Source organism: Pinus tabuliformis, chromosome J (genome assembly GCF_031772625.1).
Source record: "Pinus tabuliformis cultivar Carrire ecotype Pingquan chromosome J, CPIR1, whole genome shotgun sequence".
Lineage (NCBI taxonomy): Eukaryota > Viridiplantae > Streptophyta > Pinopsida > Pinales > Pinaceae > Pinus > Pinus tabuliformis.
In genome coordinates this window covers 735,861,707-735,882,909 of record NC_142295.1, presented here as the reverse complement: position 1 = coordinate 735,882,909, position 21,203 = coordinate 735,861,707, and the positions used below count along the sequence as shown (strand labels likewise).

The 21,203-nt window shown below is 35.2% G+C and overlaps 1 protein-coding gene and 1 pseudogene across 1 annotated transcript; both read left to right on the top strand.

Annotated features, from left to right (window-relative positions):
• The first annotated feature begins 3,232 nt into the window (after positions 1–3,232).
• Positions 3,233–7,342, top strand: LOC149228825 (putative anthocyanidin reductase). Its single transcript, XM_089378383.1, has 5 exons — positions 3,233–3,778; positions 3,855–4,046; positions 6,331–6,490; positions 6,612–6,825; positions 6,952–7,342. The coding sequence occupies exons 1-5, from the start codon at positions 3,500–3,502 to the stop codon at positions 7,094–7,096; spliced, it is 990 nt and encodes a 329-aa protein (XP_089234509.1). The 5' UTR covers positions 3,233–3,499; the 3' UTR covers positions 7,097–7,342.
• Positions 7,318–21,203, top strand: part of LOC149228824 (putative anthocyanidin reductase) — a 30,093-nt pseudogene continuing 16,207 nt past the window's right edge.

Below are 21,203 nucleotides of genomic sequence, written 5' to 3'. Positions count from 1 at the left end.
AAAATTAGCTACAATCAAATCAGATCCGTATGGAATCTCCACATGGAAGAAGAATTTGAGACATTATGTATTATATTTTGATGGAGCATTGAAAGGAAACCTTGGGGAAGCAAGAGTGGGAAGGGTTATCTTTCTCTTCGATGAAGAAAGGGAGATTCAATTTTCATAGGGATTAGGAATTTCAACAAATAATCAGACTAAATATTTAGTTGTGTGGTCAGGCTTGGAACTGGCCTTCTCTAAGGGATTTTTCCAATTGATGGTTTTAGCAACTCAATGATTGTGATCTAGCAAGTGAATAAAGTTAAAGAAAATGATGCACAAACTTCAACTCCTATTTTTCATCAAATTAAACTATTACTTGATAAATTTGATCTGATGAATTCTTCCATGTTAAGGGAAACCTTAACACGGAGGCAGATTAATTGGCTAATCAAGAAACACTTTTAGAACAAGGTGTGTTAAAGATAGATGAAGGGGAGTTGAATATAAAAGAAATCCCATGAGAAAAATAGTGGATATTTTTTTCCTTCAAAATTCCCAAGAATTAAATTGAGAATAAGGTGTCGGGTCTCATTATCTAATATGATCATGCATTATTTCAAAATCACATTAACTCCCTCAGCACTGTGGTGGACTTTGTCTGTGGTGGAAGAACATGCTCGTGTGTCCATCTGGATAGTGATCATCACACTATGCTGGATAAAGGATGGATGGAGAAGCAAAGTTACAGTTAATAAAAACTTTCAATGTAGGAGGCCTTCGTTCTTGCATTCGAGATGTAGTTTTCATGTGTGATATCTATGCCCTTATTGGAATTTGTTTCAGACAACAACCTTTCCATTATGGCCTCTAATTCTCATGATCAGTTGGTACCTATGGCTTGAGGCGACATTAATGTCAAATGTAGAGGCTTTGAATCAAGGGGAGTTAGCTCAATCCTATATAAAGAACATCAGAAAAAATATGAAATCCCAGAGTCGAGGATTAGAGTAATGACCTGCCAAGTTTATGAATAGGCTTGGCATCGGTTTAAGGTTTTGGAGCATAATTCTAAAAATACAAAGGAAGAGCTCGACATCTCACTTGTTAAAATAGCGGGTGCTCTGGAATTTCTCATTGCAATGATGTCAAGGCATGTAGAGATGATCCTGAATGAATCACGAGCCATGTGCAAGCTCTTAGACTAGAGAATGGGAATATTGGAGGTTAAGATGGATTTTCTACAATTAGAAAATGAAATGTTGAGCTTCCATGTGGGAAATATGGAATGGGTAGAGAACACCAACGACGATGAGGTTTGTAGTGGAGCACTTGAGGATATCATGGAGCAGCATCAGACTTATGTGTGTCGAAAGGAGAGAAGTCTTGACTCTGCAGACAATGAGGATGTCATTTTATGTTAGGTCGAGCCTAAAGAAAATGAATCCCACGTCGGTTCCATTATGGAGGATATGTAGTGATTTACCTAGTTAATGTTTTGTTATGCTTTGCAAATATAAAGTATTTGTAGGTGTCTTCTAGAGAATGTATAGAGAAAATCAGTTTAGAATTGTTATCTGTGGCTCACGAGTAAATTATGTCAACTCTTTTTGGAGATTTTAGACATTAGAAGAACACTTTTTTATTTCTGACCTACAAACCAAACTTTTTTAACGCAAAGCATAGCCATTTCCTTTTATATATATATATATATATAATTATAATTTATTTCAATGCAAAATGTTACAATATCTAAGGAAGTGTGGCCAACTGATTGTTATTCAGTTACATATTACAATTACAAAAAACACAAGTGCCTCTCTTTCCACTTAATTAATGCAATTATTATTTCTCTTTATCTTTTCACTTAATTAATGCAATTATTCACTCTGCCCACTAATTATACTCACTATATTTTATGTGGATAGAACTCACATCTAAACCTTTGAGATCTAGCCAAATTCTCTAATTTATTTTTTTCCATTTTTAAAATACAAACAATTTGTAAAATATTTATATTATTTTTTTTAAATTAAAATTAAAATTTATTAATAAAATTTTTATTAAAAATTATTTAAAAATAAATTTAAAAGTTATTATTAAATTATTTAATATAATTTCAAAAAGCTAGAAATATAAATAAAATGGTTAATCAAATTTATTTTAAATTTCATGTTTAAAAAAGGGTCAAATCATGTTGGTGATATGTTATAGATAGATTACAATTTTACCATTTTCCAAAAGTAACATTTTACCATGTTTTATTTTAAGAGTAACATAAAAGCCAATTTAAATAGGGTTTAGAATAAATTATTTGAGATTTAAACTTATTTTAAAAATTACATATTCCTTAATATGTTTAAACTTTTATATATATATATATATATATATATATATATATATAATAGGGTTTAGAATAAATTATTTGAAATTTAAATTTATTTAAAACATTACATATTCTTGTTTAAACTTATATATATATATATATATATATATAAAGTTAAACTTATATATATATATATATATATATAAAGTATGGTGTAGATCAAATTTTCTCAAAGTAATCTTCTTTGTGGAAAGGAAGACTATCCTAGACTAAAGCGGTATGGTAATAGCTACCAAAATCTAGAAAATAGTAATAATAATTTTATAGATAATATTTTATATTAATAATTAATTTATCATTTTATATGTAAATTTAATGTTTTTTTTTCCGAATCAATTTAATCTTAAATTTAAAAATTCATGAAATTTACATATTAAATCTATTTACATTATATAATTCAAATAAAAAAATTTAACAAAAAATTTCTTTATATATTTAAAAATTACATTCCCTTTAAAAACAAATTTGAACAACACATCATTCCATCTTTAAATTCAAATTTAGTAACTATGACTTAGACCACACCCACATCCCCTGGCCCAGAGAGTTGTAGTTTAAATTGTTTAAAACTCTTTGCATCGGCAGTGAAATTTCCACATCTATGAATTTAGACTTTACACCCCATCCCGCACATTCTTGTTCATCTAATGTAAACATTTCAACAAACCACAACGTACTATCGTGGCAAACGCAACCACGTGAATGGTTGCGTGTTTGGTATGGAGATTGTGATCGGCACGGCAGTGCCCACACACGAATCCGAGGGTCAGCGAATGAATTAGATAGGTTAGTTGGGTTAGGCAGATAGGCAGATGTAGGAAGGGTCTATAGCTATAAGTATATAGAGTGAGTCTAAGCGGTATAAGGGTCAAGAGTCTGAGTCTGATGGATGGGCTAGCTGGGCTGTATGGGTAGAAGGGTAGTAGTTGATGAGTTGTCCAGTGTTTCACTAACTTCCGCAACATGTTCGAAGAATATCGTATACAAACAGATATAGAATTATATGTCATTATGCCGCGAGCTTAGCACTACGAGGGGATAAGGGGCTCGTCTTTCAAGATTATCCACATTGACACCTCTCGAAAGCGAAGAGAGACAAAAATAAGCGCCATTGTTGCTCCTTCTGAAGGAATGGGCCTTCCAGTTTGTGTAACAGGTGCAGGGGGATACATCGGATCATGGCTCGTAAAGACTCTGCTGGAGAATGGCCACACAGTGCATGCCACTCTCAGAGATCCAGACAACCCATCAAAGAATTCATGTCTTCTCTCACTCCCAGGGGCCCAAGAGAGGCTTCGTCTTTTCAGAGCAGATCTCTGCGAGGAAGGGAGCTTCGATTCTGCCATCCATGGCTGCCGCGGCGTCTTTCATGTTGCCACTCCCACAGATTTCGGTTCCCAGGATCCGGAGGTAAGCACGAACACTTAATAAGCATATTTCAATATACAGGGACTACAAAACTGAACCAAATATTGGTTGTGCGTAGAATGAGATCATAGAGGCTGCAATCCGAGGAACACTGAATGTTCTGAGATCGTGCAAGCGAGTTCAAAGCGTGAGGCGTGTCGTCTGCACTTCATCTCTCACCGCAGCATCCACGGCCGACGAAAGTGCCCATGTCGACGAATCGTTGTGGAGTTCAGTGGACTCCATCAGAGAAAACAAACGTGAAAGTTGGGTAAGCGCCTTTTTATTTTTTCAATCGAAGAAAATGCTTTTTCTTCTTTTTTTTTTTCATTTAAAAAAGAGAGTACATTCAGGGTTGATTTCAAACATTCTACTTTCTATCTCTTCATGGTTGCTGTATCTTACAATTTCTGTTTCAAAATGATGTGTATCATCCTTAATCTATACATATTCTCTGTTTGTATATATTCCTATCTTTTCGTAAGCGTCTTCCTTATCCATTTTTGTTAAAAAAGGATTTCTGTTCTTGTTTTTCAAACATTATAAATATCTTATATTACAGCATGTAACCATCAAATTATTCAATCCCTAAATAAAGTTGATGTATCCAACCCTGTACATAAGCTGCAAAATAATACTTACCTGTCTCCAAGTCAATTCCTCTCTTGGAGAGAAGATCAACAACCTGATTTCAGACAGGTTGGGTAAGCTGCAAAATAATACTTACCTGTCTCCGAGGCAATTCCTTTCTCGGGGAGAAGACCAACAACCTGATTTCAGACAGGTTGGGTAAGCGTTTTTATCACATACATTCTAATTTTAACTGAGAGTCAGATCCATCATAGAAAAGCATTAATTCAGACGAGTCCATCGAACAAAACCATTTAATAAAATTGAAATGAATTCAGATCAGTGAAATTGAAATGAATTTGTATTTGTGAAAACAAGTACAATAATTTGTAAAATACTTTTTCGCTTTACTTTTAATATAAACTTGCATGTTATATGTTATGAATTATATAGTTTAAATTTAAGAATCATATACACTTACATGTTATATATTATGAATTATATAGTTTAAATTTAAGAATCTTGTAAGTAAGAAATAAATATTCTGTAAAATATAGAAGTGAAACTTTCTTCAAAAGATGCGATCAATTAAAACTTATAGATATAAAAATAAAATATATAAATCTAGAATAAAATCAATTTAAGCTAATTCTTAATACACCATGCTGGACTTGATTGGACTCCATGAGAGAACAAGAGTTAGGATTGGGTAAGATCTTTGATCAGATAAACTCTAATTTGAACCTATACAGATCCATCCTACAAATCGATTTTTTTTTTAATTTTGAATTTATTAAAGATTAAGGAAAACAATTGAAATTCTAATTCATTTAAATAATGAATATATATTCGTGAAAATAGTTACTTTTGAATTTATTAAAGTTTAAGGGTAACAACAATTGAAATTCTAATTCATTTAGATAATGAATATATATTCGTGAAAATAGTTACTTTATACAATCACATTTGGTTTATATATTTAATTATTTCTTTTAACTTTTTAAAATTAATGATTTTGTTACTGTTCGTTGTTTTTCACATAATAATTTATATAATGATTTTATATTTATCTGTGAAAAATAAAATAATTTTGAAAATATAAAATATTTTATAATTAAAAATTTGTAGATAAATATTGAAAATAGGTTAATATTTGCTATTTATAATTTTAAGACAAAGATTTGAATTAAACAAATTATGAATATTCAATTAAAAAAACATATATCCATATATTAAATTAGAATATATTCTAATTTAACTTTAAACTAATACACCTAAGAAAGCTATTTTAATTTTGTTTTGATTTTTAATCTATCAAATATCAAATAAGTCTAAGTTCAAAAACATGTACACTGTTAAATAATTTTTCTTACACCCTTTTAAAATAAATTTTCATATTATACATATAATCCTCACCACTCCCCTAGCACATTATTTCTCGAGAAAGAAAAATCATAATATCATTTTTTAAATCAAATATTTAGACAAAGAGATTGAGTTGAAATCCATCACCTACCAAATTTTCTTGGTTGTTACTATTCCTAATTTTTCTCATTTAATTTTCCCCTTTTTTTCATTAAATTTTATATCTTTTAGTTAGAGGGAGAGATTGAGTTGAAATTGATGATATCCTTACTCATTTTTTGTTAGGTTTAAATCAAAGGATTGCGTTGAAATTAATGATATATCATATTTCTTTGATGTTATTTTTCCTAATTTTTTTTCTTTATTTTAAGGTTTAAATAAAGATTAAGTTGAATTTTGTGATCTCCCATTCGTCATATGCATTTACCTGGAAACTTTTTTTCTTCTTTACATATTTAAATGAAAATGAAAGTTTGATTAACATTTATAATCTTTTTCATGTACAATATACTTTTAATTAATGATCAATCTACATTTTAATGTGCAATTATTTTAATTTTTTCTTATATATGCAAATTTTACAACACGTGAATTGTATAATATGCATTCTTTCTTTGTAGTTTTACGCAGAATCAAAAACACTTGCAGAGAAAGCTGCACTAGAATTTGGAAAGGAGGAGGGTATAAATGTGATCAGTATTATCCCGCCCATAATTGCAGGCCCTTTCATGACCGCCAAAATACCCTCTAGCGTCCATGCGACATTATCCTTGATCACAGGTACAATTTGTTTCTTATCATCGATCCATTTGTATTTTGTAACATTCCTTCGTTTTTCTTTCCTATGGGGTTTCTGATGTTTCTGATTTTTTATGGCTGTCAAATATGGCGTAATCCATAGGTGATCCCTTATCATATGGATTGCTACAATCCATTCACTTCCTACCAAATACAGTCTCGCTCATCCATGTTCAAGATATCTGCAATGCTCATCTATTTCTGATGGAGCACCCATCTGCGGAGGGACGCTATCTTTGCTCTGGCCATACCATTACCATGCCAGACTTTGCACATTTCATTTCTGGACGCTATCCACAGTACAAAATAACTGCAAAGTCAGTTATCCCTTACACCATTACGTTTCCACATATATTTGGTTTGAATTGTCACCTGCATATTGTTTACTGGGTTCCTTCAATTTTCTATAATTTGTTATTACGTTGATTGATTGATTGATGCAGGTTGGATGAATCGCAGTCTGCTAGCGGTGGTGGTAGCATTTCATCCAAGAAATTATTAGATTTGGGATTCAAATATAAGTATAGTCTAGAGGAGATTATTGATGACAGCATCCAATATGTTCAGAAACTAGCCACACTCAAGTGACGACCTAGATTTACTTTCATTGTGATATTAAGTTTTAACAAATCATTAACCTAAATTTGCTTTCATTGTGATATTAAGTTTTAACAAATCATTAGCCTGATTGAATATGTCTTACAGTTTTATGAGTAGTGCTACTTGAATGTTGTGAACACTGAGGTTTGGAGCACTACAAATCACATAGATCTGAGATGTTATTTCTTCCATACATTACCACAGCGAGAATGGCGTGATACTATCTTTGCACTATCTGGGTATAATGTGTTTTTGGTGCTTTTGTTTGGATTGGAAACTATGAAAAAAATGTTTAAATTTATTTACTGTTAATATATATTTCAATGTGTTTCTCCAATCCTTGCAATAAGAGATTTCTTGCAATATGAGTTTGCTGCTTGATTGCTGAAAATGAGGTTGTTACACTAATGGAATCGTACCGGGAATTTTCGAAATTTTTGACCGAATACTGCCTAACTTGGTAACTATGTTTCACACCAAAAAACGATTTTCCTTGCACTACATTGTAAGGGGGAGAAGATTAAATTTCTTCGCTATATATTGCTTCGATGATTAGGGGTAGAAAATTAAATTTCTTATGTATATATTGCGATATTTTTATTCGTTAAGGGTGCAGTAAGATTAATATTGATGAATCAACTTTTATTTTGAAAAATTAAATATTACGATTAATTTTATTGTTTTTTACTTTTATGTTAAAGTTACTTATGGAGAGCATAATTTTCTATTTAATTATTACACCAGAGTTTTTGATCTAGTGTGTAGTGAAATTATTATTACTTATTTGTGGATGTGTAATAGAGTATAAATTTTTTTGTCTAATTATTACCTAAATGTGAAGTGGGATTATTATTTTATAAAATATTATAATTATTTTGTTTTGATCGTTATGCAATTTTATTACAATTCCATAAAAAATCGAGAAAAAAAGAGTCACAAAAATAAACATCATTGTTGCTGCCCCTGAAGGGATGGGCCTCCCCGTGTGCGTGACAGGAGCACAGGGATGCATTGGATCATGGCTCGTAAAGAATCTACTAGAGAACGGCCACACAGTGCATGCCAGTCTCAGAGATCCAGAGAGCCCATCAAAGAATTCATGTCTTCTCTCACTCCCAGCGGCCCAAGAGATGCTTCGTCTTTTCAGAGCAGATCTCTGTGAGGAAGGAAGCTTTGATTCTGCCGTCCAAGGCCAGGGCATCTTCCCCATGTTGCAACTCCCATGGATTTTCGTTCCTAGGATCCGAAGGTAAGAGAAACAATAAAACATAAAGTTACTGATGTTTTTGGGACAACAATATGGTATTAATGGAATTGTTTTGTACAGAAAGAAATCATTGAGACTGTTGTGAGAGGAACTCTCAATGTTCACAAGTCTCAAAGAATTCATGTCTTCTCTCACTCCCAGGGGCCCAAGATGTTAGACCATAGCATACATAACACACAACGGATTTATAATCAGAGGGAAAAGCAAAGAATAATTCACAAAGACAAACAAATGGAGAAAAAACAAGATTATTCAGTCAGAAACAACAGATTAGATAAAACAATCATTGGAGAACAGAAATCACTTTTCGTTACATAATAGGCTTGGACCTTGGCTTGCTTTCCTTGGCCAAAGCAATTACTATTTTATAGAGGCACAAGAAGGATCTAGATTCCTGTATGTGATTCAGATGGAGTTCTGGAATGATGTAGAAACTAATGGCGGCGTAGAAAGATCTAGAAACTATTGGCGGTGTAGAAGAATCCAGAATCTTGCATGGGATTCTAGAAACTATTGGTGGTGTACAAGGATCTAGAATCCTACATGAATTTGGCTTCACACTTAACATTCTCCCACTTGAAGCCAAATATGAATCAAGTCACACCGAGTCCTACCATGCCTCTACATAACTCATGTTTCTTTCGTGGCAGCAGGGTTCGTATCTGTATGGACCTTTTCCAAGGATAACTGTTCTTTCTCCAACACATACCGGATCCAATGGTACCTTAATTCAATGTGCTTGGTTTTTGAATGACATGCTAGGTTTTTCGCCAAGTGAATGGCACTCTGACTATCACAATATAACACATACTTGTCCTACTTTATTCCTATCTCTCCTAGGAATCGCTGCGTCCACAACATCTCTTTACAAGCTTCTATTGTAGCTTTGTACTCTGCTTCTGTTGTAGAGAGGGCTACTATTCTTTGTAGCCTTGACACTCAAGATATTGTTGCACCTGCAAATGTATACAAATAACCTGTAGTGGATTTTCTGGTATCCATATCTCTAACCATATCCACATCTGTAAATCCTTCGAGCAGAGTCTCATCATGACCAAAACATAAAGAATGATGACTAGTACCCTTGAGATACCTCAAAATCCATTTTATTGCTTGCCAATGTTGTTTGTCTGGATTGGCAAGGAACCTACTCACTCCTCCCACTGAATATGCAATGTGTGGTCGTGTGCATACCATGGCATACATCAAACTGCCAACTGCTGAAGCATAAGGAATCTTGCTCATCCCTTGTTTCTCCTTTTCATCACTAGGAAATAATTCAGTACTCAGCTTGAAGTGGGCTTCAAGGGGTGTACCGACTAGCTTGGCATCCTTCATATTAAACCTGTCAAGCACCTTCTTCATATTTTTTTCTTGTGACAGCCACAACCTTTTGTTTTTCCTATCACGCATAATCTGCATGCCCAATATCTATTGTGCTAGTCCCAAATCCTTCATTGCAAATTTGCTACCTAAATCTTTCTTCAATCTATTGATATTATTCTTATCATGCCCAAAAATCCACATGTCATCCACATATAACAATAATATGATATACTTTCCTTGATCATACCTCTTGATATAGACGCAATGGTAAGCTTCCAACCTCTGAAAACCATGTTCCTACATGAATGAATCAAATTTCTTGTACCATTATCGAGGTGCCTGTTTCAACCCATAGAAACTCTTCTTCAACCTACAAACAAAGCCTTCTTTGCATTTTTCTATGAAATCTTATGATTGCTCCATATAAATTTCTTCCTCCAATTCACCATGAAGGAATACAGTTTTACATCTAACTTTTCATATTCTAGGTCTAAACCAGCGACTAGACCAAGAATGACTCTAATGGATGACATTTTAACAATAGGTGAAAAAATTTCATTGAAGTCAATACCTTCTTTTCGGGCAAAACCTTTCACCACTAGCCTTGCTTTATACCTCTCCTTCTTTTAGTCACCTTAATGCTTAATCCTATAAACCCATTTGTTTTGTAGAGCCCTTCTACCTTTTGGAAGGTTTACCAACTCCCATGTTTTATTTTCCAGCAAAGAGTTCATTTCTTCTTCCATTCGTCACTGTGCTCAACTTTACAAGCTTCTTGAAAACAATTGGGTTCACCTTCATCAGTCAACAAAATATAGTTTGAAGGAGGATACCTTTGTGAAGGCTTATGAGGCCTAGAAGATCTATGAACCAACTGTGGTTGTGCATTATCAGGTTGAATCTCCTGTAAAGGTTCCTGTAAGATTCCTTCTTCTTGTTGTTCATCATTTTCTAGTTGTTATTCTTCATGCTGCTGAATTTGCTGTTCATTTTCTTGTATTGGTGGTATGTTTTCCTAATGCTCTTCAAACCTATCAATAACCTTCTTGACCTCCAACTCACCTACAGTCCTCTTGAGCATTTCTGACCCATTAAATATAACATCCTTGCTTCTAATAATTTTATGTTTGAGTGGACCCCATAGACGATAACCAAAACCTTCATCCGCATATCCCAAAAAAATGAATTTCATAGATTTATCATCTACCTTAGTTCTATTTTCTTTGGGAATATGTACAAATTCTTCACATCCAAAGATTTTCAAGTGATAATAATTCAAATTCTTATTATTCCAAACTACTTCAGGGATACCGCCATCCAAGGTTGTAGTTGGAGATCTATTTATGAGGTAGCAAGCGGTCCTAACTGCGTCAGTGCAAAAATTCTTCTCCAAACTAGAATTGGACAACATAATTCGCACCTTTTCCATTATGGTGCGATTCATCCTTTCTGCGACACCATTCTATTGAGTACCAGGCACGGTCTTCTCATGTTTTATGCCAAACTTGTTACAGTATTCCTTAAATGCATTTGAGCAATATTCTCCACCATTATCTATTCTTAAACACTTCAGCAACTTGTTAGTCTCTCTTTCAGTAGCAACATGGAATTTTTGAAATATTCCAAACACTTCACTTTTACATTTCATAGGAAATGCCCAAACCTTCCTCGATGCATCATCTATAAATGTTAGAAAATATGATGCTCCTCCTAATGATTTGATGTTAACAGGCCCAAGCACATCTGAGTGTACCAATTCTAACACGTTTTTCTTTCTTTCATGGCCACCTCTAAGAAATGAAACCCTTCTTTGTCTACCATATATACAATGCTCACAAAGATCAAGATTGTAGGATTTCAAACGTGGTAATAAATTTTTACCAATAAGGATTTTTAATCCCTTCTCGCTCATGTGACCCAAATGTTTATGCCACAGATTTGCTGAACTTCCTTCTTTTGTGACAACAACCAAATCTAATTTTTCTATCAATTTCTTCAATGTGTATAATGTTCTTGCCTTGGGTCCTTTGGCCATGACCAATGATCCTTTGTTAATTTTCCAGCCTCCTTTTCCAAAGCTTGTGGAATAGCCTTCATCATCCAGTAGTCCCATAAAGATTAAACTCATACGCATTTCTGGTACATGCCTAACCTGTTTCAACAATATATCTTTTCCATCTTTCATCTTGATCTGGACATCTCCCACTCCAACAATACTGCAAAAATGATTATTCCCCAAATGCACTCTAGCACAATCACTAGGATTATATGAAACAAAACTATCTTTGCATGGGATTACATGGTGAGATGCCCCAGAGTCAAGGATCCAATAAAAAATACTGCTAGATGTATATACATATGCATCCTCTCGTAAAATAGTAAACGGAACATCACCATCTGTTGCTACAGCAGTAGTCTCACCTTCATTTGTGTTGGATGACTTATGATTTGTATTAGATGGTCTCTGATCCTTTTGTCCTTTCTTCCAAAATCGACATTCTTTCTTCATGTGCCCAGGTTTGCCACAATGAAAGCAGATGATCCTTCCTCTCCTTGATTTTGATCAGCCTCTTGATCTTAATCGCCCTTGCCAGTCTCGATCCATTCTACCACGATTAGCTAGAGCTAGAGCCTCTCCTCCCTGGTTTTCCACAATTGTTGCAGTGTAGCTCCTCATTCATTCAACTGCTACTGAAATCATCAAACTTCAGGGTCCCTGTAGTTGTTGAAGTGATCATAGCTACAATTAAATTTTCCCAACTGTCTAGCATAGAACACATTAGCAAAATGGCTCTAATTTCATCATCTAAAATGATTTTAACATAGGCAAGTTGATTAGTAATAGTATTAAATGCATTCAAGTGCTCAGTAACTGAAGCACCCTCCTTCATTTTGATATTATAAATCTTCTTCATCAAGAACACTTTGTTTGATGTCGTGTTCTTTTCATATAGATCACAGAGCTTCTTCCATAATCCTTCTGCTGTCTTTTCTATGGACACATTGAAATAAACATTCTTTTCTAAATATTGGTGGATTGTTGAAATCACCTTTCTATATAGCTTATTCCACTCTTCATTTGTCATCGATGAGGGTTTCTTTGTTGTGACTTCAATCGGCAAATACTGATCCTTTAAAATCAATATATCCTCCATCTGTGATTTCCATAGGGAAAAATTAGCCCCGCTCAACTTCTCCATATCTGTAACTGTTGTCTCCATTTTCAATCAAATTCACGCCCCAAAACACAAAAACTCCACTTAAAAATAAAACCTTAATTATTACTCTTTAAAACTTAGTAATAATGACCTTCCTCGTTTTAAAATACCCTTTTCAAAATTCCTGCTCCTTTCAAAATATACTTTTCAAAATTCCAACATATAATTATACAAGTTTCATAATAAATACAAAAAACATATATAATGTTTTAACCTTTTCACATTTCATACATATATATGTTGGTTTGAGAAAGAACTTAACATATACGTGCAAGCTTGATGTAAAAAAAACCTATGAACACCACGTTTCAACTCCAATCTCCACGTTTCAAAACTCCAACAACACGTTTCAACATAGTTCCACGACCTTGTTTTTCTTACAACAACTGTCTTTTAGTTCCATCGTTCCTCAACTATTTCCTGGACAGATCCTTCAATAGCTCTAGAGGTAATAGCCAATGTTTTAATGAATGCTGCTAGAGTAAGGAGAATGCACTAAGCAGCTTGCACAGTGGATATTCGACCCTAACTCTGATACCAGTTGTTAGAGTAGAGCATACATAACACACAACGTATTTATACTCAGAGACTTAGATAGCAAAAGCAGAGAATAATTCACAGAGACAGAAAAATGGAGAAACAACAAGATTACAAAATTAGAAACAACAAAATAGATAAAACAATCACTGGAGAACAGAAATCACTTTGCATTACATAACAAGCTTGGGCCTTGGCTTGCTTTCCTTGGCCAGAGCAATTACAATTTTATAGAGGCAGAAGAAGGATCTAGAATCATGTATGTGATTCAGATGGAGATCTAGAATGATCTAGAAACTAATGGCGGTGTAGAAATATCTAGAAACTATTGGTGGTGTAGAAGAATCTAGAATCCTACATGTGATTCTAGAAACTATTGGCAGTGTAGAAGGATCTAGAATCCTGCATGAATTTGGCTTCACACTTAACACAAGAGAGGCTTCGTCTCTTCAATGCAGATCAGCGCCAAGAAGGGAGCTTCAGTTCTGCCATCTACAACATCTTTCATGTTGCCATTGCCACAGATTTCAGTTCCCAAGATACACTTAATAAGCACGAACACTTAATAAGCATATTTCAATATACATAGACTATGAGATCATAGAGGCTGCAATCTGAGGAACACTGAATGTTCTGAGATTGTGCAAGTGAGTTTAAAGCGTGAGGTGTGTTGTCTGCACTTCGCCTCTGACCACAACATCCACGGTCAATGAAACTGCCCATGTCGACGAATCCTTGTGGAGTTTAGTGGACTCCATCAGAGAAAACAAACGTGAAAGTTGGGTAAGCATTTTTTTTATTTTTTCAATGGAAAAAATGCTTTCTTTTCATTTAAAAAAGAGAGAGTACTTTCTATCTTTTCTGTTGTTGTATCTTACAATTTTTGTTTCAAAATTATGTGTATTGTTCATACATATTCTTTGTTTGCACATATTCTTACCTTTATGTGTCTTCTCTCCATTCCTATTACTCGAAGGCATTTATGTTCCCAGTTTTTCTGTTTTTGTTTTACAAACATTGTGAGTGTCTTATCTTTATAACATGTAACCATCAAATTATTCAATTCTTAAATATTTTATAATTAAAAATTTATAGATAAATATTAAAAATATGTCAATATTTTCTATTTATAATTATAAGACAAAAACTTAAATTAAAAAAATTATGAATAAGAAAACATATCTCCATATATTAAATTAAAATATATTCTAATTTAAATTTAAACTAATACATCAAGGAAGCTATTTTAATTTTGTTTTGATTTTTAATCTATCACATAGCAAGTAAAGAAAATTGAAAAAAAATTAAATTTGTGAAAACATGTACATGGTTAAATAAATTTTCTTACAGCTTTTTTACATAAATTTATATAGAAAATTGAAATAAATTTAAATTTGTGAAAAAATGTACATGGTTAAATAAATTTTCTTACAACTTTTTTACATAAATTTATATAATATAGATATATTCATCACCACTCGCCTAACACATTATTTTACAAGGAAAAAAAAATCATAGTATCATTTTTTAAATCAAATATTTGTAGAAAGAGATTGAGTTGAAATTGATGATACCCTATGTCATTTTTTTGTTAGGTTTAAATCAAATATTTAGAATGAAGGATTGAGTTGAAATTAATGATATATCATATTTCCATTATTTTTTCTAATTTTTCCATTTATTTTAAAGTTTAAATAAAGATTAAGTTGAATTTTGTGATCTCCCATTCTTCATATGCATTTATTCGGAAACTCTTTTTCTTCTTTACATATTTAAATGAAAATGCAAGTGTTTAAAATTTATAATTTTTTCATGTACAATATAATTTTAATTAATGATCAATCTACATTTTAATGTGCAATTATTTTAAATTTCTCTGATATATGCACATTTTACAACATGTGAACGGTATAATATGCATTCTTTCTTTGCAATTTTATGCAGAATCAAAAACACTTGCGGAGAAAGCTGCATTGGAATTTAGAAAGGAGACTATCAATGGGATCAGTATTATCCCACCCATAATTACAAGCCCATTCATTACCACCAAAATACCCACTACCGTCCATGTGACATTGCCATTGATCACAGGTACAACTGGTTGCTTATCATCGATCAATTTTTATTTCTTAACATTCCTTTGTTTTTTTTCTCCCTATGGGCTTTCTGATATTTCTAATTTTTATGGCTATCAAATGTGGCGTAATCCATAGGCGATCCCTTATCGTATGGATTGCTACAGTCCATTCACTTCCTACCAAATATAGTCTCGCTCATCCATGCTCAAGATATCTGCAATGCTCATATATTTCTGATGGAGCACCGATCTGCAAAGGGACGCTCTCTTTGTTGTGGCCATACAATTACCATGCCAGACTTTGAAAATTTCATTTATGGACACTATCCATAGTACAAAATAACTGCAAAGTCAGTTATCCCTTACACCATTATGTTTCCACATATATTTGGTTTGAATTGTCACCTACATATTGTTTACTGAGTCCCTCTGTAATGCTCCCGGAAAGTTGTAAATACTTTTATTTTACTACAGTAAGAACAAACTGGTTACTATTGTTTTTACTTGTTTGAATGAATAATATTGTTATTTTTTTTGTAAATAAGAAATGACTGGATATTAATAGATGTTGTAACTTCTTTGGAAGAAGTTAGAAAAGGGCAGTTGCCAGAAAATAAACCCTAACTACCTCCCCTAACTGGAGAAGGGCTCCCAAGAAAAGGGAGTAGGGGGGAGGAAAAACCATGCTAATAGGTTAGACGAAAAAAGGGAGAAAAATGCCATAAGACAGAGGTCTTGCAAGCAAGTTTGGGGGGAGATTTGGCCCTGCATGACGAATCTCATGGTCGGGTGGATGAAAGTCAATAGAGAACGAAGGTGAGTTTTCTAGTGGAGTCCTTTACAATCTTGGAAAGACTAGGTAAGTAAAAACCCACCTGGAGGGAAAGGAATATAGGAATGTCGAAGAGAGGTAGGCTACTCAGGGAGGATGAACCAGGTCGCTGCATCTAACCCTAGGGTTTCTGCGAAAACCTGCAAGCGGCAGGACTGTCGAACCTGGTACTTGCGGCAGAGTCTGGTGAAGCAGAGAACAGGAAGGCGCGTCCATAAGGAACAGGACAAATGATTCCCCCTCAGGGGGAGGGCCAGGGGCCTCCCCCGTCTCCGGACAATCGATCACGGCATACGGCCGACAGGGAGAATGAAAATGGGACCAGCGGCAGCACTATGGATAATAGACAACAGAAAGGAAAGGATATCGACGCAGAGGAAAGAAATAAAGCAAGTTCCTCAACTTGCAAACCTGTAGCAGCCCATAGACCACGGGTGGACTTCCCAAGTGAACGCATCAATGCCAGGATACAGTACATGAGAGATCATGCGCTGATCGGCAAGTTCATAGGGATTTGGCCGACAGAAAGGGCACTGAGAAGTTGGATCAGTACCAAATGGCATCCAAAGGGGGATATCTCTCTGCACTTAGGAGCCAAGGGCTTCTTCACCGCAGTGTTTAACTGCCTGGAAGACCGCAACAGGATATTGGAGGGAGGTCCGTATTTTTTCAACTCCGCAGGTCTATATCTCAAAGGCTGGGTCGAAAGATTCAACCCAGACAAGGAAGATCTGAGCTGTGCGCCAGTGTGGATAAGGCTTTATTCACTGCCGTGGGAATATTGGGAGGAAAAGTCGCTACAAGAAATCGGGAATGCTATTGGTGAATTTGTAAAGGTAGCAGAGGAAACAAAACTATGCAGATATACATCATATGCTCGGATCTGTGTCTACATGGATCTCAAGCAACCGTTGCCAGACACGGTAAGTTTCTTTCATGAAGACTCTGAGTGGGTTCAAGTTATAGACTATGAACATGTGCCATTTAGATGCAGGAAATGCCATGATATAGGGCATCTCTATAGAGATTGTCCTCAAAATAAGATACCCTCTTATCAAGATAATCCTGACAATCAAACCCCAGATGGATTCACCAAGGTAGTTAACAGAAGGAGAGGAAACAAGAAAGCTACAGGCAATCCCAAGGTAAATCCTGCCAATAAGGCAATGCCCACAACAAGCAACAGATTTGAAGCTCTGAACAAGAACGATGAGCAAGATCCGGAAAAGGAAAAGGTGAAGGACAAAGCGGTCCATCAAAAGCAACCAGGCGAGACATCAGGGCAAGGAGGACAGAAAACCCCAAGTCAAGCAAACCTGATCTCTCAAGCCAAAACCTTGCCAGGGCAAACTCAAGGAATGGATGTTGAATACTCGCAGCCAAATGAAAAAGTCTCAAATGAGCCCGAGGATATTTTTCAATCGCCCCAAGTCATGGAAGAAGATCTGGAACCCTTAGACATAGGGGAGCTGGACATACTAGGCTTGGAACATGCTTGCAGGACAAGGAACTTTGAAAAAATTCCAGAAACGCAAGTGGACAACCTAGTAGAAGTTCTAAACAGGGCACAGAAGAAATACTCTCTAGGAGTCCAAATAGGTAGTCCATGGGATGGAAAATTTATCACCAAGGACAATAAGAAGAGAGGCAGGAAAACAACTCTGGAAAGAACCATCAAGATAGGAGAGATACTGGTGGAGTCAGGGAGGTATGCCAAACTGACCAAGTACTTCAATGCAAACCCCCACCCTTCTCAATGAAGTTAATATCATGGAATATCAGAGGGCTCAACAGCCCGAGGAAAGGCAGAATATTAAAAAATATGCTGATGCAAGAAAAACCAAGTATTCTCTTTTTGCAGGAGACGAAGTGCAGCTCAACAATTTTGGAAAGAATAGCAGCGAAAGCTTGGCCAGGAGGGCTAGTTACAGCTGTTGATGCTCAGGGAGCTTCGGGAGGTCTAGCAATCCTTTGGGATGCCCGGATCATCCATCTCAACAATATACAAGCTAACAAAAGTTTCATCCAGGCCACATTCCATCTTTCAGGTACGAACACCCATGGACTGATAACCAATGTTTATTTCCCTCAGGAAACTGCTCAAAAAAACCACATCCTGAATACACTGTCCGATCTCAACAAAGACAGACCGTTCCCTCTGTGGATATCTGGAGGCGATTACAACATGATCGCCAGCATGGAAGAAAAACAAGGAGGCAGAAGTAATACAAACAGTGATGGCAACCTTCTAAAGAACTTCATTAACAACAACTGGTTGATAGATATTCCTACAAACAATGGTATCTTCACTTGGACAAATAAGAGAGAAGGGTCGCAGCAAATTGCATCGCGTCTTGACAGATTCCTTATCTGTTGGGTCCCTATAATACTAGTGATTACCCCATTACTATTGTAGTTATACCCCCTATTTATATTGTTGTGCCCCTATTACCCCCATATTGTTATTTCTGTGCCCCATAGAATCCCTCTATTGTTATTTTTGTGGCTTTATATTATTATTGTTAGGTCGGCTGGATTATATTGTGACTCCTTAGACTCCTATATATAGAAAGGAGGTTTTGTCATTTGTATCATCCAAGAATTGTTCATTTATGTAATGTAAAGGAGGTTGCCCCCTCGAAGAGGCTGAATTCTAAGGCGTGGATTTATCTTTTCTATCTTTTCTTGAGCTGGTTTCATAACATTTGGTATCAGAGCTTTGGATTCTAGGGTTTCGCTGCTCCAAACAGGTCATCGTGGAATTTTCGCTATAACTTTTTTTCTGTGACGTTTCAGAAGTCGCAAAAAAAACCCATTTGAGAAGAATTGGCGTTGAACCTTGGGTCCGAATTTCAGAGCTTTTCGCGTAATATTTTTGGAGATATGATCTGAGGAAGTTGGCTTTTTGCAGACTCCTGAATTACATTCAAAACAGGTGACCTGGGGAAAATCGTCATAACTCTCTCTCTGAGGATCGGATTGAAATTTCGTAAAAAGGTACAGAAAGAGGACGGACTTTAGTTTCTTTTATGTGTGTTTCAGATTCAAAGGTTGAAACAGTGACTTGTGGCACGTCGTACAAGTTCGCTCTACTGAACCAGTCTAAAAGCAAGTCACTGTGGGAGATTTCACATAACTCTTCCTTGGAGAATCCAATTTGGCTCAGACTTGTGGCATTGGAAAGAGGACGTAGAAGGCTACTACAGGTAGCAATTTCAGAATTGGATGATCCGAAATTACAGAGATACATCAGATTCAATATCAGGCTTCTATAAAGTGAAAAAAGGTGTGTAGTTTTTTTTTTAATTTTTGTGTAAGCTTGGTTTAACGGAATTCAAAGGGCATAGTAAAGCATTATTATCGGTAACTGATGCCCCGAGGAAAGAAAATGCAAACACCTAGTAAGGAACCTGAAAGCTCTAGCATGACTCATGAAGAAGAGGAAGAAATGCTACATGATATATCAAAATTACAAGAACAAGTGCAACAAATGTCACGCTCACAAAAGCTAACAGAAGCTAAGATAAGTGGCGTGGAATCTAAGATAAATGGCGTGGAATCTAAGGTAAATGGCGTGGAATCTAAGATAAAGGGCATGGAAGCTAAGATGGATGGCATGGAAGCTAAGGTGAATGGCATGGACGCTAAAATTGATGGCATGGATGATAAGATGGATGAATTGAAGAAGTTGCTACAAGAAAGGGTCACTAATGGTGAAAAGGTAGTAAAGGAAACTCATGATGAGAACAAAAGAAATGTTAATCATGATTCCATAGACTCTAATGTTGGATCGAAGACTCACCATGTTCCAAAAATCGATATGAGGAAGTTTGATGGCAAGGATCCCGCCACATGGATATTACAGATGGAGCAATTCTTCGATCTCAATAATGTGCAAAACACACAAAAGGTACGTATGGCAACTTTATATTTGGAACCAAATCAGTTTGTATGGTATCAATGGCTTTGTTCTCGTAAACAATTTATCACTTGGGCAATTTTTACGGAAGAATTGATAGCACATTATGAGGATACAAAAAGCAACACTTTTTTTAGCCAATTGATAAGTCTCAAACAAAAGGGTTCAATAATGGAGCACATTGAGGAGTTCCAAAAATTGAACATAAGGGTAAAAGATATTCCAGAGGAGCATAGGATTGATGTGTTCATAGGGTCTTTAAAGGATAATATCCAACATGATGTGCGCCTTTGGGAACCTGATTCATTAGAGAAGGCATTCAGGTTAGCAAGAAAAATGGAAAGCAAAATTATGGCAACTAGGAAGCATACCGTTCACAACTATAAAGACGGAAGTGTTGTTGCCCATAGTCTTCCACAACCTACAAGGTTGACACCACAACAATTGGAAGAAAAAAGAGCAAAAGGGCTTTGTTACAATTGTGATAGCAAATACACAAAAGGTCATAAGTGTGCTGAGAAGAAATTATTCTACATAGATTGTGAAGAGGAAGAAGAAAAGGAGCAAGAAAGGTCAAAAGAAGAGGATATATTCCAGGAACAAAGCCTAGATGAAGAACAAATAAATCCGACCATATCTTGTAATGCATTGGCGGGAATTACCACTCCTCAAACCATCAAGATAGAAGGACAAATCAAGAAGAAAAAGGTAATAGTGTTGATTGATTCAGGAAGCACCCACAATTTTATTCATTGTAGGGTAGCAAAAGAATTGAATTGCTTCCTATATCCAGCACCAGAGTGTCAAGTGATGATTGCAAATGGAGGAACAATAAATTGTTCTGGAAAGTGCCATAATATCAAGCTATCCATGGGAGAATATGTATTGACTAGCCCAATGCTTTCCATTCCAATGGGAG

Coding starts and splice junctions, on each gene's coding strand:
- LOC149228825 (XM_089378383.1), top strand. CDS start 3,500: ATGGGCCTTCCAGTTTGTGTAACAGGTGCAGGGGGATACATCGGATCA. Junction 3,779..3,854: donor TCGGTTCCCAGGATCCGGAG/GTAAGCACGAAC, acceptor GGTTGTGCGTAG/AATGAGATCATAGAGGCTGC. Junction 4,047..6,330: donor AAAACAAACGTGAAAGTTGG/GTAAGCGCCTTT, acceptor CTTTCTTTGTAG/TTTTACGCAGAATCAAAAAC.